Source organism: Fukomys damarensis, unplaced genomic scaffold (genome assembly GCF_012274545.1).
Source record: "Fukomys damarensis isolate Sample0158 unplaced genomic scaffold, DMR_v1.0_HiC HiC_scaffold_20, whole genome shotgun sequence".
In the NCBI taxonomy this organism is placed as follows: domain Eukaryota; kingdom Metazoa; phylum Chordata; class Mammalia; order Rodentia; family Bathyergidae; genus Fukomys; species Fukomys damarensis.
In genome coordinates, this window is record NW_022900932.1 from 20,603,645 (window position 1) to 20,626,214 (window position 22,570).

At 53.4% G+C, this 22,570-nt stretch overlaps 1 protein-coding gene across 1 annotated transcript in view; it reads right to left on the minus strand.

Annotated features, from left to right (window-relative positions):
* The window catches only part of Col13a1 (collagen type XIII alpha 1 chain), a 137,162-nt gene that overhangs the window by 56,789 nt on the left and 57,803 nt on the right, over positions 1 to 22,570 (minus strand). Inside the window, exons 4-12 of the mRNA XM_033766335.1 lie at positions 18,812 to 18,838; positions 15,881 to 15,916; positions 11,474 to 11,524; positions 5,451 to 5,486; positions 4,493 to 4,519; positions 3,430 to 3,456; positions 963 to 989; positions 841 to 867; positions 162 to 188 (exon numbers count right to left, since the gene is read on the minus strand). Coding sequence (XP_033622226.1) covers positions 162 to 188; positions 841 to 867; positions 963 to 989; positions 3,430 to 3,456; positions 4,493 to 4,519; positions 5,451 to 5,486; positions 11,474 to 11,524; positions 15,881 to 15,916; positions 18,812 to 18,838 — 285 coding nt within the window. The remainder of the gene's footprint in view (positions 1 to 161; positions 189 to 840; positions 868 to 962; positions 990 to 3,429; positions 3,457 to 4,492; positions 4,520 to 5,450; positions 5,487 to 11,473; positions 11,525 to 15,880; positions 15,917 to 18,811; positions 18,839 to 22,570) is intronic.

The window sequence follows — 22,570 nt, forward strand, 5'->3', positions numbered from 1 at the left end:
GAGCTGGCTCCCCACACCACACACACACACACACACACACACACACACACACACACACACGCTCATTGTACCCACCAGGCACCCTGCCACCTGTCCTGCAGAGACCCGGGGATGAGGTTGAGCAGGGCTGTGCCTGGGAGTTTGGCCGGGAGCTCACTTACCCGGTGTGGGTACTCGCCACACTGGCCCTGGGGAGGGGAAGAAAGGAAAGTGGGTGTCAGATGCTTGCTGGGGGATCTGTCTCTCAGGAGCACTCCTGAGACTCATCAGATACAGCCTGTCTGCTGCCCTGGTGGGTCTGAGACCTCCGACTTGAGGGCAGGAGATGAGGTGGGAGAATGAGGTCCCTTCTGGGCCCCTGGAGAGTAGGCTGGGGTGGGCCTGGTAGTGGCCCCATGGAGCGAGGGAGGGTCAGGAAGGAATTCTAACCCAGGTCTGGATAGGGACACCTGTTGGCCCTGGACAGGAGTCCTGGGAGAGTCCCAGAGAGAAATTTAACAGAGAAAGTAAGAGGCCCGAAAGGGGGTAGGCCTGGGGTTTATACAATGACACCTCAAAATCCTAAAGGCTCCTGGGCCAGCAACCCTGGAGAGGTGGCAGGCAGGAGGTGCCGAGGAGGAAGGTGGAAAGGCCCATGCTCTGGGAAGACCGTCCCCTAAGAAAAGATGTCACCTGGGGCAGCTCCACGTTGTCTGTCTTACATTCCGGGGAGCCCTTGGAACCTTTTCTGGTTCTCTCTCAGTAAACCTCAAACTTCAGAACAACCACTCTACCCCAGTTCTGCCTGTTGGGAGTTTGTATCCAAGTTGGAGATTTTAGGAAGTCCCCTATTACACCTACCTTTTCTCCTTTTTGTCCTTGAGATCCCTACAAAGAGACAGAAATGAGAGTTAGGGATTGCAGCCCACAGCGCAGTGGCCACAAACCTCTCTGCTAGAGAATAATAAAGAAGAGGTACCAACCGGCTGTCCTCGGGGACCCATCAGGCCCTGGGGGAGGAAACACACATAAGTCAGTGAGCAGACAGAAGATGGCAGATCAGGTGCCAGAGGGGGGCTTGGACAGATGCTGGGCTTCCAAGGCTTCTCAGAATGTCCCGAGTCCTACAGGCTGGGATCTGTCTGCCAGGGCCTTCTGTGTCTGGCATGTGCAAAATGGTGTGGCCATACACCAGCCGCTGCCCCTTTGCCACCAACAGGCACGGCCAGGTGTGCCCTGCCCCCTCAGATGCCATCCTTCATTCCTCCAGCCGCTGTCATACCCTGCTCACCAGGCAGGAAGCTGCACTAGCAGTCAGGTGGCCGGGAATACTCTACCTCCTCACCCCAAGCTCCAGGAGACACTGGCACATCCTGCTTCTGCCGCAGGGAAAGCCACAGAGCCAGAGGCTTCAGGGGACACAGTGGGAGGAGACAGTCCATTGCAGTGGACTTGGGGAGTTTTGGAGAAGCCCATGGTGCGGAGAGGAAGCTGGAGGTCTGTGTCCTGAGCCATGCTCTGAGTTCCTTGGAGGAACACTCAGGGTCAGGGTAAATGCTTGTTCTCTGAAGAGGACCTGGCAGCCTGCTGGCTCTTGGGAGGCAGGCAGGGGTTCTAGAGTTCATAAGAAGGAAACCATAAGGATGGCCCCTGAGGTCCCTCTTTGCCCATGAGGACTCCCTTGACACACCAATTTCTGGGCTCTGAGTTGGGGGCCATTGGGTGGTTGGCCTCAGGCTGCTGAGATGGGGACAGCCTCTCCTGACCCTGCCTTGCTGCCTTGCTGCTTCAGAAACTCCCAGGGACCCAGTGACCCAGAGAAGGGGCCTTGAAGGCATATCTGTGCGGCATTCCCAGGCCACCGGGGTGGCCTGGTCCTTGGTGTCAAATTCAGTGGCACAGGATCCATCCAGCAGGAGCCAGAGGCCAGACCCCAGGTGACCAGGTCACCCTCAGTCAGGACAGGAGAGGAGAGTGATGGGGGCGGTGGTTAGGGGACTGAGAAACATCCCACTAGGGTTCAGCACTGTAGAGATATGGAGAGTTAAGTCCGCACACCCCAAATCATAGCCCACGGGACAGTCCTGATCTTTGTGGGTATTTTGTTTGTCCCACATGGATCTATTTCAATTAGCTTCAAATCCTGAGGTGTCCCAGGATCCTGGGCACTGCCTTTTAATGGCACCCATTGCAGGGTGGTTGGTTCATTGTGTGATGAGTTATTTAAATGTTTGAATCCCCCGCTAGACTGCAAACTCCAGGATGGCAAGGAGGGTGTCTCTCTGTTCTTGTTCACATCTCTGGGACCTGATGCAGTGCCCAGAACACGTTAGATATTCAATAAAAATATGGTACAGGAAGGGAGGAGGCAGGCACACAGGGAGGGAGGGAAACAAAAAGGGAGGAAGAAGGCAACAAGGGCAAGGAATTAAGAACTGGGTTTGGACCCTGTTTGGGGTACTTCCCACCTGTGTGACTTCAGGCAAGTTACTTAACTCTGTGAGGGGGGGTCCTAATAGGATGTGAAGTGCAGGATCCCACTGAGGACTGAATGAGACGGAATAGTCACGGGGCAAGCTGGTGATGACTTGGTCACAGATGGGCCACATATATGACTGTGGTCCCATCAATTATATGGCCCAGTGACATAAGTATGCCCTGTGATGTCCACACGGTGACAAAATCACTCAGGTTGCATTTCTCAGCATGCATCTCTGTCATTAAGCAACACAGAACTATGCACATGAAGTGCTTAGGCCAGAGCCCCTGGTGCTACAGATGCTGGGTCTGTGTGCACTGTCTATATAGAGGTACTGAGGGGGCTGGGCTGCTAAGGGTCCTGGGCAGGTTGGTGGGAGCTGAAGCCCCAGCATTTAGGACAACCCTTCCTCTCCTTTTCCATTCACAGGAGTGCCTGCCTCCTCTGGTTCCCTGGCAGTGTGCAAGGAGCCCTCACACTGGCAGGTGGGGCAGGGCACAAGCCAGACCCCTGCTGGCCAGGCAGAGTGCAGCCAGTCATATTGCTCTCACTACCTTTGACACAGATGCCAGCCCTGTACCAGCTTGTGTTGCAGGAGGCAGGCATGTGTCCCAGCCCAGGTGGCCTGGGTGGCTCAGGGTACAGCTGGCACTGGGAAAAGGTGATCGAGCTCAGCTCACACAGCCAGCCAGTGTGTTCCTCAAGTCTGCTGATGTTGATGGGTTCACCAAGGCACAGAGTATCGTTGGGGGGCACTGAGCTGCCACCCACGGGCTGTGGCAACTGCCCGGCAGGTGCTCTCTCTGGCCCTCCTCCCTGTGGTTCAGGTGGGGGAGCCTCAGCTTCCTCTCCCCGCTGCAAGATGCAAGGACCCAGGGTCGCGGGCATGCACAGCTGGGGGAGTGACCAGGATGGCAACCACTGGCTCTATCCCCCACCCATCTTGGGAAGCAGCAAAGCCGAAGTCTTACCATCTCCCCTTTTGGTCCGGGATGGCCCTGGAAGGAGAAGATGACTGTCAGGTGCATGGTAAGCAACACAGAAGCCTCACCTTACCTGCCACCTGCTTCTCCAATCACAACGCTTTCCTTTCTTGACCCGTCACCCATCTCTTGCTTATCCCCCAAGTTCTTAACCCACAGCCACCTGAGGCAAGGCCACTTGCCCCCTGTCTTCCCCAGGACCTATGACTGCTGCCTGCCCTTCAGAGAGAGATGTGGGGGGTAGTAGCCAGGATGGCAGGGGACATGCCCGCAGTGGGGCCCTGTAGGGCAGATGGCCAGGTCCCCCACCTGAGAGGACACTGGTAGCCCCAGGGAGAGCTCAGTGGTTGGGTTCACAATGCATTGCCTCCTCCCCATGCCTGTGCCTGTGGGTCCTGGAGGGTGTTGAGGGTCAATTGTCTTGTACCTCACCCTTCCAGGAAGGGGGCTGCTTTCCCCAGGAACATTGGTATCAGGGCCCAATGCTGAAGGTTGGAAATGCACTTGGGAGAAGCCAGTATGGGAGAAGTGGTCTCCACATGGGCTTGGTGTAGGGAGACCTTACCCAGCACGGGCTCACAGTCATGGAAAGAACAGGGGAAAGGGTGGCCCTTCAACTGCCACCCAAAGGGACATCGACCCAGATGAGGGCAGGAGACACAGGGGAACGTTGGTGAGTGCAGGCTGGGGACAGCGTGTGACAAGTGGCTGGGCTTTCTGTAGGATCAGCCTGCTGAGCTCTACCTCCTGTGCCCTCCTGGTGCCTCCCAGCCTTCCCCTACCCCAGGAGCTGCCAGAATCAGCAGATCTAGGAGCGGCTCTTGTGCTGATGCTGAGCACCTGGCTCGGCCACTGTGCAGTTCCCTGGGAAGCCCCTGGCTCAGGAGCGACTCAGTCAAATAGCCCCTCCTCCCTCTTGTGACCCCTCTCTAGCCAGGAACTTTCTATCAAAGCATCTTCCGGGGCCCCGGCTCTCATGGCTGGACCAAGGGGCCAGGGTTAGGAGCCAGGCGGAGTGTGGGGAGGAGTCTGAGCCCGAGGGTCCACTCACCGGTTTGCCATCCAGCCCAATGGGACCCTGCAAGCAAAAAGGCCAGATGTAAAGACCCAGCATCACAGGCCTCCTGCCTGGGCCTGGTGCTGGGGTGAGAAACACGGGATCTGACGCCACACAGTCAGGGGTTGTGTTTCTGCTTGGCTGCTTACTTGCTGTGTGACCACAGGTAAATCTAAGCCTTCATTTCCCACCCCACCATGGGGTCAAGAATAGTAGAGCTTTCTCTGATGGGTCCTGGTGAGAAGCAGTGAATGCCAGAAGCCAGCTGCCTGGCGCAGGGCAGAACCCACTGGGTGGCACGGTCCTCGGTGTCAAAGACCTACTCCTTCTCCCTTCTTGACCCACTTGGAGAGTGATTCTAGGAGGCTGGGCTTGCTCAGCAGCTGCTCCCCCACAAGGGCAGAGGTGAAAGGATATTCAGATGGCCACCCCACTGCCTTCCCCTGTGGACCTTCTCTTAGAGCCTGGCTGTAGGTTGATGCCCTGTCACTTCCCTGAGGCACGTTCCAGTATCCTGCTGGGCTCCTCCTTTCTCCCCCTTTTCTGTGTGTGTATTTTCCTGTCTCTTCCAGCACTTGGAGCCAGGAGCTGAGCTACTCCCCTGGGGAAAGGCTGCAGAGTGAATTCTTAATGACCACAGTAGGAGCCAGGAATGTGGCACGTGCCTGCAATTCCCTGCACTCTAGGAGGCTGAGCCAGGAGGATCACAAGTTTGGGCTCAGCCTGAGCAACTTAGTGACCCTATTGCAGAGGGAAAAAGTGTATAAAAGGCTAGGGATATAGTTCAGTGTGAAGGTCCTGGCTTCAATCCCAAGTACCACACACACACACACACACACACACACACACACACAAGACAGGGTTCGGAAGGGGAAGGGAAAGAGTGGTCTCACGGCTGCCCTCACTGGACATCATCTAAACACCTGGGCTAACCTCAACCCTCCCCACTTACCGGAAATCCAGGAAAGCCCCGAGTGCCCGGCTGACCCTAAAAAAAATGGGAGAACATAAGGATGACCTAGGAGGGGTGGAGCTAGCCCTCTCCCAGCTCATCTCTGGTCATCCCTCACTCCCCTGTGACTCCATGGGGTGCGCTTAGCACATGAGCCGGCAGTGGGGAGGAGGGAGAAGGCGGAAAGGGAACATCACAGGAAATCTTCGGGGACTGGGAGCGGGGAGAGGGACAGGAGGCCAGCATCTTTGGGCCAGTTTCTAGGAAGTGGCCCCTCACTGCAGTGGGTGTTTTGAGCTCCAGCATGGAAACAGGCCAAGAGACAGCCAGCCAGTGGGGACTTGGCCCATGGTGCACAGAAGCCCTGGACCACTTCCTCTTTCTTTCCAGGCATTGCTCACAGCCACATCTCTAAGGGTAGTTTGGAAATCAGCAGAGAGCAGAACTTGACCTTCAGAACACGTGTTTCAGGTCCGAATAGGTCAAGTTGCTCATGTTCCCCTCTCTTCCAGGCCGGCAGTCTCCTCCTATAGCTGCGAGGTTTCTGGGTCCCCCAGGCTTTTCCTATACCCATTCCCCTGGAGGTGCAGAGTGCAATGCAGACACAGACTAGAAGCGGGTTCACTGGCCAGGGCCCAGTGGTTTACAGACAAGATTCAGCACCAGAGAGGCAGCCTGACACTGGGGAGGCTGACCAGAAGGTCAAGGTAACGGGGAGCTAAGAAACGTGAGCCTTGCCTCACCCTTCCTATAGAACCAGCGAGGTTCCTCTCTGCTCACCTGTTACTGCCGGTTGTCCCCATCTCATCCCAGGGAATCATGTTAGCTGCCCTTCCTGCCTCCGCCTCCTCCTCCCTCCTGCTCCAGGCCCAGGCACATATTCACCTGCCTTTCCCCGCACACACATGGCCAGCTATGTTTGGGGTCACTGAGATAGCCACAGTCCTTTCCTAGGGATGGGTTTTTTCATCTGGCAGACTGAGTTCTAATCCTACCTCTGACAAGAACAGCAGTGTGACTTTGAGCAAGTTATCTGACCTCCCTGAGCCTCAGTTTCCTCATCTGTAAAATGGGGATAATAACCTCATAAGCTCAAGGTTTGTCAGGTCTGTTGAAATGGCGGCTACCATCGTGGGCTGTTATTGAACTGAGCTGAACAGAGGCGTCAGAATAAAGTGAGGTTGGTTTTGGGCTCAATGTGTCTTGGAGGCTTATCCAAGCCAAGCAATAGTTCCAGAACTAGATTGCATGAGGATCCCTCTGCTGTGACTCTGAAACATCTCCAGGCTGCCTGGCTCCTCCTCAAAGCTGTGGACACGAGCACCCCAAGACCTCTTTTCAGGGAACTTAGGCTCCTTGGCCTGGGTGGGATGGGGAAGCTGCCACGTCAGGGTGAGAGTGCTGGTCCAGTAGGGAGCTGGCTGAAGGCTGCCACAGGCTCAGGATGGGCTTGGGGCAGGCGTCCAAAAGGCAAGAGGGAGGAGACACCACTCATATGTCAGAAGGGCCCAGCTTCTCTCCTCTCAAGAACAAGTGATGCTAAGAATAGCTCTACGGTGAAACCCCTGGAAACCACACAATGCAATCTCCAAAACCTACTAGGACAAGCTTTGTGTAAACTACTCTGAACAGGCAGAGGCCTGAAGGGAAGGTCAGAAGGAGAGGATTCCAAGAAACATCTTCAAGGCCTGCTCTGGCTAGTGTTTACGTGGTAGGGGTAATCACACGGTTTGCTAATTACATAGCCTGCTGTGGTAGCGGGATGCAACTCTCCCACCCAGGGCCAAGTCTGGGGCTAACCAGGGCTTTTTCAGGGATCTCGGGAAGAATGTTGTCATTGACCAAATGGAAACTGAGACTCTACTTCCTGGAGAGGTAGAACATGGGGAAAGCACTTGGGGAGATTTGGAACTGGATTTTAATTCATATCTCCTCAGTTATATGCTGAGTTGAGATGTCTTCCAATATTTATTGGCTAGCCCTAGGCTTGCCTGGGCTCTATCTATCTATCATCTATCTATCGATCGATCTATCGTCTATGCAATCTGAGGAGGGGTCTCATTATTTTGCTTAGGCTGACCTTGAACTTCTGGGCCCAAGCAAACTTCCCATCTCGCCTCCTAAGCACTGGGACTACAGGTACATTCTACCACACCTGGCTCTTATGAACAGTTTCTACTCTGTTGTTTATCTTTTTCCTACTGATTCAAGTAAAGTTCTTTTTCAAGAACAACAGCTCTTTGGTTGTCATATGTGTCGGGAATATTTTCTGACTTGGCTATTGCCTTTGACTGTGGTTATATTATATTTTCCATCACACGGAAGTCTTACATTTATGTAGACAAACTTATTAATGTTTTCCTATGGCTTTGGGGGAATTTTTATGTCATGTTTCAGAAGGCCCTTTCCCGACTCAGAATTATAAAACATTTGCTCGTATTTCCTGTTTATATTTTATGGTATCATATTTTATATCCAAGTGCTTTATTCATTAGGAATTTGTCTTAATATAACAAATGGGGTAGAGATCTAGCTATTTTTAAAAAAGAAACAAACAGCGTTCCTTCAGTTTACCTTTTTCTAAATGGCCTGTCAATCGCTCCAACATCTGAACGCTCTTTCTCTTCCTACTCTGGAATGAAGTTGTCACTGAGTATCCAATTCCCACAAGCATTTGGCTTTATTTCTGGCCTCACCCTGCTGTTCTATCCATTTGCTTGTTTTGATTGCTGGGCACTTATAATATATTTTGTAATACTAGCCCCCTCTTTCCTCATCCCTTTCTATTTTCACAGTTTTCCTGACATTTTCACAGGCTTATTTTTTTCTGAATAAAATTCAATATTTTACTGGACTCCCAGTCCCATAAAAAAATTCACTGGAATTAGGAGCACACTACAGTTATGGATAACAGATTGATTTATAGATCAGCATTATGCCCTTCTCACAAAAACAAGGGAATAAGCTTTACACTGTTAGTTGAAACTTTCTTCCTTCATCAAGGCCAGGATGGGAAGGCAGACCAAGAGGGCCACATTTCTGAAAGTGGAAGCCTGTGTTACTGCACCCCTGCTTCTCCTGTCTGCATCTTGTGTGGGATAAAGGAACATAGTTCTGGCTGGAAAGGGCCTACTGGAGGACTCCTTACTCTCCTCTTTGATGCTCCCAACGAGGCCCAGTTATGCCTGTGCCTGGGACCTGCCTCATTGTCCACACTGAACAGCACAACTTGTGAATGCTGGGAAATGTGCAGTCCAGGCTGGGTGGGGCGGGGTGGGACAGCAGAGCTCCATTTGCCCTTGTGGCCCATTTTAGGCTACGCTCTGTGAGGCTGCCTTTCGCAGTGGAGAGGAAGTTCACACAGAACACTGCTGTGAGCCAGCACCACACGCGCTCTGAGCCCCTGGCAGCAAATACAAAGCTCCCCTTACACATCCCGAGGCACCTCATATCCATTTGCTGTAAGGAAACCCTCTCCCCAGCAAGCTCCACTTCTAGGGACTGGCACCACCATGCCCGGGAGTCAATCCTGAGCTCCTGCTTCTCCTTCAGGCCTTGCTTTCATCACCAATAAGCCCACTGACTCCACCTGTCTCTGGCTGTCTCTCTAGTTCACCCTTTCTCCCAGGCCTTGGTGATCCTGGTTGCCTTCCCATGGGTCCTCATCCACAGTTCCTCTAGACACACTCCAGCTCCAAGGAGGAGCCGGCCACCTGTAGATCCTGATCCTCATCAACTAACACAACCCGAGGACTCCCCAGTACCTTGGGATTCCGGCTTCTGAGCACAGTGTTGGGTCCTTTGTGATCTGGCCCATGCTCACCTCTCCAGCTCCACCTCTCGCCATCCTGTCCAGGCCCCCTTGGAGAGGAAAGGCTTCTCCATTCATCGCCAGTTTCCAGGGGCCCTTTCTGGGTTCAGGGGCTCTGCACGCCTCTCTAGGCTTTGTTAGCTGGGCCACTACTGCAAGTCCATAAGCATAGTTTAGCTGTTTCTTCCTCTCAAACTGTTTCTGCCTGGCCTCAGCCCGAGTCCAAAGCCTTCACCTGCCCCAGCTCCCTGACCATCCCAGCTTGGCATGTACTGTGATCCCTGATGTGATCTTGGGCCTTGGGTCAGGCTCCCATTGTCTGCTTAGCACCTAACACGCTAGGTTCCTATTAGGAGTACAGCAGGTGTAGCTACTTGGCATAGGGTGGCTCCTTGTGGGTGACAGCTGGAAGTTGGATTTCTCCTCTAGGCCTGAGGAGCAGCTGGGACCTCAGGGAGGAAGCAATCTCCTTTGAATAGGCACCCCATCCATGCTGGGCCAGAAAGGATTTTGGGGTACAGCCTCCCCTTCTGTTTGCTGGAATTCCCTCAAAAGTCAACAAACCCACCCTGGAATGTGAACTGTCTTTCTTTGAGGTGCCTGACTGGTCCCCTTTGTTTGGACCATTTATCAAGCTCCACAAGAATAGGCAGGTGGCCCTGGAGGATGGCAAGGCTGGTTTTGATTAGTAGCACTTATTCAGGGCTCTTCTTGGCCAAGTGGAAAGCCACATGTCCCCACCAGCCCTGGCCCCCCTAGGGCTTGCCCACTTGACCTCTCCTCCTAATGACAAGCAGACTCTGTCTTCCCTGTCCCTTGTTCTCACAGCCCAGAGCAGCAGCAGGAGCTGAGGGCGTGGCCAGGGCTGTCTGGTGAGGACTTGGCTGGGGTGACCAAGTCATCTGGGTGAGGTCACTCACACAAGCCAACATCAAAGGACCTTGGGCTTGGTCAGGACTCCTGGGGCCATGAAAGCTTTTCTAGCACCAATATAGGCACCCACAGGGACAACTGCCTTCTGAAGGGAAAGATTCTGTACAAACAGGGAGGCCTTGCAATGATTTTTAGGTCACAGACAGTACTTGCTGGTAGGGTGTAGAAGACCAATATGAGCCACACAGAAGGATGTCAGTGGTCAGACCGGGCAGCAGGTGGCCATGGTGGCTGAAGGGTGGCTTGTGTTCCGTGTTCCTTTTCCCCTTGACAGGCCCACCCAAGGCTCCATCCTCCATGTCGGAACCTGGAGACTCTCTTCTTCTCTGTGACCTTCCTATCAGCCCTTTCTTCAGTAACATCTGGGCTCAGGCATCTCCCAGTATCCAAGGAGGCAAAGCCCATCAGGGAAACAGCCATGGGCACAGAAGAGCAAGTGTGCCAGTCACACTGCAGCTTGGCCGGGCCGTCATGGCAGAGGGTTCAGAGCCACTCAACCTGGGCTGAGTGATCACTCCTAGTGGGGGCAAGGTCCTGCTGTGACTTTGGGCAAGTCACTAGACCTCTCTGTTCCTCAGCCTTCTCCTCTGTAAAGTGCAGTTGAATATAGTCCCTACCTCCTGGGGTTCCAAGCCCCTTTCCCTATCTGGGCTGCAGTTTCCTTTTCTGAGAGGAATGTGCTAGACTGTGGCTGGGGTCTCCTTCCTCTCCAACATGTGATTTTACTGAAGCCCTGTGGGTGGGCACCCTGTGGAAAACCCTCTGCCTTCCTCCCCAGAGCTGTGTTATCTTGCTGGCTCTGTCACCCACATCCCCTCTGGTCCCCAGGGTGGCACATCAGAGGGAAAGCCTCCTGGCTTTTCCAAGCTGGGAAGGGAGCCAGTGAATACAGAGGACACAGAAAGGAGCCTTGAGGGTGACTTGTGTCCTCTTCGCCAAGCCCAGCAGTGGACGGACGGCTAGCTAAAAACCTGGATCCTTGGCATCTGCTTTCCAGTTTCCAGGAGCAAACCTTGTATCCCAGAGGACTGAGCACCCACCCAGGGAGCAAGCACAAACTCCCAGCTATTCACAGAGGGTCCTCCCAGCTGCTGGAGTGCCATGGCTGCAGGCTGGCTGGAGCCTCCCTTGTTCTGTGGTTTTTGGATCACTGTCTTTACGGCTGGCTACACCACACGTGGCTGCCACACCTAGAGCCACAGCTAGGACTCGCCCTCCTCTGGTCCCCCAAAGCCTTCTTCATGAACTCCCCCATCCCTGAAAAAGAGCAACAACTTACAGGGGGTCCTCGGGGACCAACGATGGACATCCCGGCATCTCCAGGGGTGCCCTGTGGGGAGAGAGGAGGGAGGAGAGGGCATGGGGACAGGAGACAACAGGCAGGTGCTGACAGGTGGGGGACAGGGATGGGGCGCCCACCCCGTGGGCTAGAGGGAGGCTAGAGATACGGAGGACAGTGAGGGAATAGGGGCAACAGGGTGAGTGGAACGTCCAGGAAGGGCTGTGAAGGGCAGCAGGGAGCAGCAGGCACAGAAAGAGAACAGATGCGAGTGACAGCATGAGCCACAGGGTGAACAGGAAAAAGCTGGTGGAGCTGGCTAGGAAAAGGAGCAGGAGCCACTCCAGTGATGGGCAAGAGAGGGCACAAGGTGGGGGCTAGCAGTGGTCCTCTTCCCATTCCCACCCTTAAACGCCCATCTGGCTGCACGCCCTGCAACTGGTGAAGGGTATCTGCCCTGAGCTTGGGGACAGGGAAACAGTGGGTAGGGACAAAAACAGCAAAGGCCACGTGTGTCCTATGGCCTGAGGCTGAAAGGCCCAGCTGTGGTGAATTTCCTGGTCCTGGTTTGTGCGTACTATGGAGGAGTCACAAGGCTGGCCACAGGGTAGTCTGAGAGGTGGTTGGTGCTGCTGGGCTAGGAGCTCCAAGTGGCTGAGCTAGCTGGAGAGATAACTCGTGTGTGTGTGTGTGTGTGTGTGTGTGTGTGTGTGTGTGATGAAACGGTATATGGACTGATGGGGGTGAGAGAGGCCACTGGCTCCTGCAGAAGAACCAAACTGCCTGTCATCCACCATGGAAAGGCCATGTATCTTTCTCCTGGGCTGTGTCATCCCCTACCAGATGGGACCTGCGAGAATCTTTCATTTGGAAGATAGCACAGCATCATGGTCAGGGGCCTCAGCTTTGGGGTCACCAGATCGGGCTCTGCTCTAGCTTGACACGTTCTAGCTATGTGACCTTGGGTACATGACAGCCTTCTCTGTGTCACATACATGGCAATATTAATGCTTCCCTGGAAGGGATGTGTCAGTGTCAACTGAGGTAACAATACTGAGATGAAAATACTTAAAACTGAGCCTGACACAATTCATGCTTGGTAGGTGGTTATTACTGATGTCACTGTGGTTATCTTGGAGACAGGAGACACTTTTGCAGACGTATTGCCGCATGTGGGCAAGGAAGTACTGAGCAGGGCACAGAGATCTGCTGTCAGCTCCTGCTCATCACTATGACTGTGGGACCCAGGGCAAGCCCTGGTCCTCTGGGCCTCAGTTTCTTCTTCTGTCAAATGAGTGGATTAGATGTGTTGTGCTCTGAAATTCAGGGTGGCTTCCTGGGCTCTTCAGGCCAGTCATTGGAACATGGGGTCCATGCAGGGCAGGAGAGACCCACTTAGCCAGGACAGCTGGGCCCACAGCAGGGAATCCCAACATCTTGCTCCATGGTGTGGAAGCTGTTAGTCTGGGCCACCAGAGGCTTTGAGGGCAGAACAGCCACAAGCACTCCTGGGTGGCAGGGATGGGTGCTCTCAAAGGACTTGTCCCCCAACCCAGCCTACCTGCCAAAGAGAGGCTGGATGAAAAGGGCAGGGATGTGAGGACTCACCTTCTCGCCAGGTGGACCCTTCACTCCCTGGTGCAGCCACAGGTACCACAGGGCACAGGGAAGAGAGGGAGGTGGGGAGAGAAAAGGAGGGAGATGAGAGAGAGGCACCGATACAGGAATCCATGTTGTTGGCACAGGCACAGCAACCAAACAGAAGAAACGACCACGAAACAAGAAGCACAATGAAACACAGGTGCGGACACATGGCAGGTCCCATGTCCAAGCCGTACCACTTGTGGAAGCTCTTGTCTCACCCTGGTCTGCCCCAGCCAGCTGTTCCAGATCAGTGTGAAGGGACAGGCTTGGAGGCGAGGCTGTGTGTGTGTGTGTGTGTGTGTGTGTGTGTGTGTGTGTGTGTGTGTGTGTTTGCATGCTTGCTCATGCATGTGTGAGAGACAGACAGACACCAGCACAGAGAAAGACACTGAAAGAAAACAAGGCTAGAAACCCTGCCTGAGAAGCCATGGCCCAGCTGGAGAGTCAGGGGAAGGTGGGGGGGGGAGAGGTCCCCAAGGACTGCGCTGTGACAGTGGAGCCCAGGAGCCTTGAAGGCTAGGTTGGGTACAAGTACAAAGCTTTGGCAAGCTCAGCAAGCCTGGAGCTGTTGGAGGTGGCCAGGTCAGAGGGAGGGAGGGACAGAGGGACATGGGCAAACAGAAGAGGACGCACACATCTGCAAGGGTGGGGGGTGGGTCAGGATGCAGAGGAACCCATGTAAGGATGAAACCACAGGGACCAGCGCATGATGGACAGCCCCCTCCACCCTCCTCCCAAGCCAGTCGTGCCACCTTTGGTGAACCATGAAAATGACCCATGAATTCCACACCCATAGGCTTCCAGTCCTTATCAGAGCCCATTGCCAGGACCCCTAGTGGGCAGCCAAATGGGCTATTGTCACATTTTAAAGTAGCACCAGCAGCTTGAAGCCCCCAAGCAACTTGAAAGAAGCCTTGACCTGCAAAGTGGAGAAACTTCCTGTGGTCTCCCCTCTGCTGGGGGTCACAAGATAATGGGTGGGCACTTCCTGGAGGAAGAAGTCCACAGGGCCCAAGGAGGAAGGCAGGAAGGAGGGGGGCACTTTGCATTTTGCATCCTTCCCTGAAGGTCGCCCTTACTCTGGGTGTGTGTATGTGGGAGCTCTACAAGGAAGCTTATTCTATTGAAAGTAGGGACGGCAGACAGCTCGGGTACAAAACCCAACTCCACTCACATCTTGGGCAAACTGAGATTCAGCACCCACAGTCATAAAACAGGGTCTCCTCCCGGGCCCCCATGCTTTGACAGACAAGCCTAGGGTGGGCCCTGGGGCACTCAAAGTTTTGTGACAAGGGGTACTTGTCCCTAACTCTGGAATGTTCCAGTTTGGGGGTTTCAGTCTGAGGATCAGACCCCCTGAGAGCTGTGATACTGTGGGTGCATTGCCAGGGCCAAGAGCACCCACATGGAGCTTGGCTGTTTAGGCTAAAGTCCCTGCTCAGCCACCTCCGGGCCATGTGACCTTGAGTAAGACTTTTAACTACTGAGCCTCTGTTCCTTCATTTGAAAAATGGGGGTGTAAATTATGTTTCCCCCATGCAGTTCAACAAGGTGCTTTGCATGAGGCCCTTAGCATAACGCTAACAGCATTAGCACTTGGAAAGGTTAGTTACGGTTTGGATGCCTGGCCTCCATGCTCAGCCCAGGCGTGCGAAGTCACACAGATGCCACAGCCATGCCAAGGCCAATCCAGCCAGGAATGACACGGGGGAGGGGTGGCGGGGCCTGGAGGCTGAGGCTGATGCTGGTGGGGGGTTACGAATCAGAGGGGGAGGCAGCCCTAGCCATGTCCTCGACCAGGCAGCCTGGTGTGAAATGGTGCCTGGCTGTTATCACACCAGGCCATCACCCTTCATGTCATCTGGAGACCATCATTCTGAGACTGCTAGGAAAAACCCTGGTGCCAGGACCAGGGCCTGTGCCAGCCTTTCCATTTCTGGGACGAGCGCTCCCTAACAGCCATCCTCATCTTCTGTTCCCCATCTTCACTTTTCATCAGGAATCATTAAATGTTTTCACTCTGGGCCTCTGGAGGCACCGTCTGAAGCCAAGCTCTTTACCATCTCTGAGCGACTCTCCTACTCCAGAAGACGCTCTGGAAATGCTGGCTCCACTGGGGGATGGTTAAAGGAGGGGCGGCAAGCTGCCTGCTTTGGGGTGGTGGATGAAGTCCTCTGGACGAGGAGGCTAAGACTTCACCCCATCATCACCCAGGAGGTGAAGAGCTTTGTTTGTGCAATTCCCTTGCGCTGTCCATGACCGCTCTCTGCAGAGCACAGCACTCTTCATTCGTTCGCAGGGAACTTATTCCAAGACCCCTAGGGGATGCGGGAAACCGCAGATTGATTGTACTCAACCCTATATTTACTGTTTTCTTCTGTACACGCATACCTATGATAAAGTGTAAGTTAGGCCCAGTAAGAGATTACCAACTGTAGTAATACAACAGAATAATTCTAAGGATATATTTTAAAGAAATTTTGAGAATGTGGCCTCTTTTTCAGCATATCTGATTTACAGTAATATTTCTGGACCACAGTTAAACACAGTGAAACTGTGGGTAAGGGTGAAGGAACTACTACGAAGCCTTATCGTGAAATATGAAGACAGGAGTAAAATTTCTTCCCTCCTCTTGCCCTGTCCCTCCCTGAAGCTATTCCTTCCTTGCGGCTGGGGTGGGCGGCATTTTTCCAAGGTCTGGAGGACAAGCCAGCATGGAGAAGCAAGCAATGGCCACCCGAGCAGGTACAAAGGCCAACTCACCACACGTCCAGGCATCCCAATGGCACCTTTGTCTCCCTGATGAAGGAGGCAGAAACAATCAGATGTGGCTGGAACCAGCTCGTATGCTCCACGGGTGAGCTGTGCACCCGGGTGGGGACTCGGCTCCTCACTCTGTGGGGGCAGCTGGGGAAACATCCTGCACGATGCAGGAGCTGCTGTGGACGAACCCCCAGGCGGCCCCCACAGTGTTCAGTAAGTGGCTGCCTGCACTCAGGCCTGCGTCGTAGAATGAACACTACAGTCACAGTCTAGTCTCCAGCCTCATCCTTGGTTTCCTTATGTTTCCAAGCCCTTCCTCTCTCAGGCCTCGGCTGCTGCAATGCTCTAGCCATGACCAGAATGCACCTCGTTTTCATCACCCTCAAGTCCAAGGCCCAGATCAAGGTGACCGGTGGCTGAATCACTTCCCTAGATCTGTCTACCAGAGCTGGGGAGCAGTGCCCACGCTCCCCTGCTCCTCTGGGCCCCTCTGTCTGCAGAGGCTGTGGCAAGTCCTTCTCCTGCTCTCCCACCTCTCAGTCACCTCCAGTACGGATAGGAAGGACCTCGGGCCATGTGGATTGAGCCGCATCATGAGTTTCAGATGCTGAGAGAGCTGCTTTGTTTTGTCGCCAGGGGTTACATCTTCTCACTCTGGAAATCTGCTTATTAAGTTTTGTTGCTCCTCCTTTTGGTAGAAAATATTTTTTTGTAATCATATGCATGCAGACATCGTAAAATTTGGGGTGGAGCATGGAAGGACCGAAAGCCCTAGGGTGCGGGAAGTAAGATCATGTTTTTGTCTGGCCAGCTGGGCAGGAGAGGCTTGCATTTTGGAATTCTTCTGAAATGTGTAGGCATTTCTGGGGTGACTATATCTGCTGACCTCACTGAGGCAGAAGGCCTCGTGGGACAAGTGGCATCCCAAGAAGTATGTGGGACACGTCACAGGACAGTGGTCAGCTATGAAATTAGGCTCCTGTGAAGCACACACATCATCGAGGCCAGTGGTGCTTTTGAGTAAAGCATTCCACCATAGTGCAGGCTGTAAGTACCTACTGTTCCCTTAACATCCCTGTGCATCAGATCAGCTTCCTTGGCCAGGGGTGATAAGGAAGTCCTTTTCAGCCCAGGGCGTGGCACTTGAGAGATGTGAGTAAACCGCATCTTTTAGTGTTATACTCAGCATGGCCATGGTTGCAGTCAAGTACACATCTAAGCATGTTTGTACTTCACGTCTCTTTTGTCTTACAACAAAGGGCCAGTGCCTGCAAATATTCCTGCAGCCCACTCCCAGATCCCGTTAGGAGGAAGCATCCGCAGGACCATGACCTGTGGATCTAAAATCTGCTCTTCCTGCCAGAACACCAGGCCAATGCTGGTTGTCGGCTGTGACATCTCCATGATCCACTTGCTCTCCAGCTTTTGAATGATATTTCAGGATGTGTGTTTTGGATTCTTTTTCATTTCTTTTTTTTAAAGACTAATGTTCTTTGCAGTCCTGGCCATAAAGTGCTTGGGTTAGGGACAGGCATGGAATGGCCAATGCCTGGAAACTGCAGCAACCTCTGCTCTATGAATTGCCCGCTAAATGCTTTTTAAAGGTGGATGCTATAAGAAAAAAACAAAAGTCTGCCCACGTTGCCTGCAGTCATCTGACTTCTCCCCTCCTTAGGTTTCGTGGGATTGAGGTAGGCTCACACTTACTGGGAGGGTTTGCATTGTCCAGGCTGAGCATTCTCCCACATGCATTTCATTAAGAAAGCTGCTACTGAGCATGAGCTCTAGAAGCTCTTGGATAAGCCCTAAAGGCAATAGTGTAATTCATGTCTAAAAGGAGGAAGTGAAGAAGAAGGATGTGCAGAAGGTTCTGGAATCCAAAATTGCTGTGGCCTTGAGCAAAGGCACACAGGGCATCCAGGTGTCACCCTGATCCCTTCCATGCCCCACCTAGGTGCTCTGACTAGCTACAGCATTTTGCCTGAGTCACCCCTCATCTCAGGGCCCCCGGAGTTTATATCCAGGGCCCCTCTCATTTATCTTGCCTGGACTCCACAATGCCCTACAAGACTTAAAAGATGGGTCTCAAGTGGGCCGGCCATTTAGCTCAGTGGTGCCACCACCTGCCTCGCAAGCACAAAGTCCCAAATTTGATCCCCAGTACCAAAAAAAAAAAAAGATGGTTTTGAAGTGCCAAGCGTGGGCCTCAGGAAGGAGCAGTGTGGAATGGGCTTCCCACAGGGAAGCGTGGGGAGTTGTAGAACAGTTTTTACCTCTCCAAGTCTCAGTTTCCTCATCTCAAGAATGGGTATAATAGTACCCATTTCACTGAGTTGTTGACCAAATTATGCCTGGCACCTATTAAAGTCTTAGTAAGAGATGGCTGTTGGTATTGGTATTATTTCTACTTTACACAACTTCTCTAGAATTCAGAAATGGTAATTAGGGAAAACCAAAGTTTTTGAGTCCACTTTTTTTTTTTTTTTTTTTTAACTGGAGGGCTCAGGAGAAAGCAGGGCAGGGGTTAGCGTGTAAGCTAGCAGAGGGAAGGATCTCAGTGAGCCACTGCTTTGTGAGACTCCTACACCCAGCTCCTCCGTTATAGGGCCATGGATCTTGATGTCCGGTCTAGTGTTGGAAGCGTCTGCTGCGTGGCAACCAGGAGGGGCATCCAGAGGTAGGGAGGGAGCTAAGGGGGTGTCACCGTCAGCTACAAACCAGAGATGCAGAGAGAAGCCCCTTACCCAGAGACACCTAGGGCAGAAAAAGCCACTCAACCCAGACTGAGAAGGCACATGAGCGGCTGGGGCATAGCTCAGTGGTAGATCAGTCGCATGAGGCCCTGAGTTCCATCCCTAGCACCCCCACTGCCAAATAAAAAGGACAGGTAAAAGAGAAACAGAGGGAAGAAGAAATAAAACAGTTACTTACAGGGAGCCCAGGTCTTCCAGTGGGGCCCTGGATAAAAGAAAGAAGAGTAAAGTTCACACAGGTCATGGTAAGAGCAGCCAACCATCCAGTACCACCCCAGCCAGCTGTGTGCCCTTGGGTGAATCACGGTGCTCTGTGGGCTGCTGGGAGAAAGTGAGAGTTACAGTAAAAGACGCATTGCCATTCGTCTCTAAGAGCCTCCCCCTCACTTTGAACACATCCATCATTCTTGCCCCTTTCTGAAGCAGTCCTGGAAGTCCTCTTCAGGGTCCTCAGTGGTGCTGCTGTGGCTGCCTCAATGTCCTGAATTGATTCAAACGTTTACCCTTCATGGTCATATGGACTTCGGAGAAGAGACACAGGTTGCACCGTGACAGATCTGGTGAATACGGACACACCACAGTGTTTCTACAAGTCTGCTTTTCTGTGGGATGGCACTTGGCAGCAGCATTCACCTCATAAGGACTTCCAAAGTCCCCTTGTCTCTCCACACAGGAAAATCCTGGGCAGAGCCTGCCATCCCCTGGGAGGTTCCTGCCAGACCTGCCCAATCGGAGCCCACAGCTTGTGGCGATGGGACATGGGGCAGGTGGCGGCTTTCCTATAAGATCATGCAGAAGGCAGCGGGACGTCCTTTGATGTCTCTGAGAGTCAAACCAGCCCTTCACGAGGGGGACCGCAGCGGGGGTGGGAGGTTGATACCGGGTCTTGGTAGATGCTGGTTGACGTCACTGTTGCAGGAGGAAAGAGGACATACGAGGGAGGTGTGTGGAGCTGGCCCGGCTAGCTCTCCTAAGGCAGCATCTCTCCTTGCAGCCGTCCTGCTCTTCCTGTGGACCAAGAGCTCGGCCAGGAGTGGGTCTCAGTGTCCCGGGAAGACAAGTCCATCCCTGCAGGATGCTGAGGCCAACTCAGGTAGCACCAGGAGTAAGTACCCCCACCTCTGCCCTTGATTTTTGCCCTATTTTAGCTCCTAGTCCTCCTGGATACCTCCCTGGGAATGAATGCACTGGCAGCAGCTCAGCTCCACACTGCCCCAGGGCCCAACACACCCCAGAGCTGCAGAGCCAAGGCCACATCCTCTTTCACCGCCCGCCTGCCTGACACCAACACCACGCACACAGGGGCTGAGAAGTGGATGTTGACCCCCTCATCCTGGGAGGGGACTGGGCCAGGGCAGGATTCCACCCTCCCACAGTGCATCTGCCTAGGACAGGGACAGAAGGGACGTGTTACTTACTGCTCTTGTGTACTTAGAGCCCATACCGTCCAGGTTGTGCAAGCCCGGGAGGACACATGGGATGAACTATCTCAGGCCTCAGAACCAGAAAACGCCAGGCTTGCCCCAAAGCCAGGTGCACCCCTTACCCAAGGCAGACCGAGTCTTGCAAAAAGCCTGCTTTCTTTGCTCTCCCTACCAGGGAACTCACAGCCAACTTTCTTGCCTCTGTTCTACAGTGCCCCCCGACCCCATGTTTCCTTATCTAATTTGTAAATCATCCCCTCCTTGGAATGAGGAAAGTAAAGAAATGAAATAATAAAAAACTCCAGAATAACAGTTTCCTCCTTAAAATCAGACGATAACGAAAACCTCTGGGGAAGGTTGAGTATATAGTATATTCCAAGTGGAAAATATAAATGTTTAATATTTCTATAGACATTTATTCCTTACAATACCCAGAAAAAGCATATAGACTATTATCAATCCCATTTCACAGATAGGGAAACTGAGGCACAGAAAGGATAAACAATTGGCTGAGTCACACAGCTAGCAGTGGCAGCGCTCGGACTCTGGCATCCTTCCTCATGGAGACCTGTCAGTGTCAGCTTTTGGTTCAGCAGGGTCACATACAGCCACCCTGGCAGCCGACATGAAATATTTCCTGATTTTCCTCCAGAGGAGGAGATGCCCCTATCTCCCTTGGTCATCTGCTTCAAGGTCACAGCTCCCAGCATTAAGAAAGTCCCCACAAATCTGACCCAGGGTTGGTGGCAGATGCCAGCTGGAGCATCATCTCCGATTGACTGGGAGAGACTGACTAACAGGTCATGTTAAAAACCCTTCCAGCTGATCAGCAATGCCCGTCATGCACACAAGGGATGGGTCAGCGGTGGCCCCAAATCTGCAACCCCTTCAGTGGTTCCCAGAGCAACAACCACCCATTTTCCATGGTGCGTTCCGACCTTGTGCCCACAGGAACTTGGGTCTTCTGGTGGGAGGAACAACTCAGTCCCTGAGGGCAGCAGACAGGCATCCGGCTGGCCCCTCCTCAGACCACCAGGCATCCTTCTTTGGCAGGAAGTGGAGCGAACGGGGCTGTGGAGGTGATTCCACCCTGGCCAGCTTCCTGCCCCTTGCTCTTCCTGCCTTTCAGTCTCCTTCTGCTAGTGCTAGGCAGAGATTCGGGGCTCCTCTTCTGTATCAGCCTCGAATGTGGGGAAAGCTACCTGGGACCCCGCTCCTTGCTCCATGGCTCAGGTGATGGCTAGGTGGGTGGAGATCAGGAGCAGAGATTCTTGTCTCCCCTTCTCTCATTTGCTTCTGTACTACAGACCCCTGGGAACAGCTTCCGGGTCAGGCTGGCACATGCTCTCAGGAGACCCCTGGGAACAGCTTCCGGGTCAGGCAGGCACATGCTCTCAGGAGACCCCTGGGAACAGCTTCCGGGTCATGCTGGCACATGCTCTCAAGATGCTAAGCTCCTGTTGAGGAAGGACCCTCAAGTTAGGCAGGGGCTCTGAGCTGGTACTGCCAAGCTGCCCTTGGGCAGGGTGTGTGGAGGAGGGACACACGTGGCCCACATCTAGCAGGTGACCTGTCGGGTCCCTGTGGCAGTTTATTTGGGAGGATGGATGACAGGAATAGCCATCTGACAACTCCAAACTGTCCCGAGCCCTCCTCTTTTCAAGGAGCAACGGGTTTTTCCTCCTTTGCTGTGACCTAGCAGACAGAGGGCTTAGCAGGGTCCAGAGTGGGTCTGAGTGTGTTTGGGGGCGCTGATGGAATACAAATAATGGTCTCACTAGAAGTCAGGTGTGCGGCTCTCACAGATGGAAACGACTCCTCAGAGAGTAGGACAATGATGGGGTGGATTTCAGTAACCTTGAGAACGATCTGATCGAGGGCTCCCCGAGCGCCCTCTGGTCTTTTGTTGGGGTATCAAATGCTGTCCCTCGGAGCGCACGTGCCCTGCTCTCTGGATCCATTACTGGGGGGGAGGCTTCTCCTTGGGCTTGTCTCGGGTGCTTTGGAAATGGCTCGGCTCCCTGCCTACCCTGGGAGCGAGGCCCAGGAAGGAGGTGACATGCTGCCTAGCTTATGTGTCACCTCCCAGCCTAACCAGCTGACACTGCTCTTGTACACAACTGGCACCTCCAGCTCTACCTGCCCCAAGTGACTTGGCCAGGATGGAGCTGCCTGCTCTGAGGTGTGGACATCATGGACTCCTGGGCTGTCTGTACTAGGGCTGCTCCCTGACTGGCTTTCTGAATGGAGAGGAATGTTTTAAGGAGCAGGATGGAGTGGGAAAGAATTTTTGGCAGAATCTTTCCTCTTTCTAGTACTTGCTGCTTTCTCAACTTCAGATGCTTGTCTGGGGGACAGAGGAGCTGGCCTAACCAGGGGTGAACCAGCCCTGAAGAATGAAGTTAGGGCCTGCTCTGCCGTGGGACAGTCATTGTCTTTCCTTGCAGAGGTGTAGGTAGACAGAATAGTGGCCTCCTTCCCTGTGTGGACAAAGAAGCAGTCTACACAGGGCC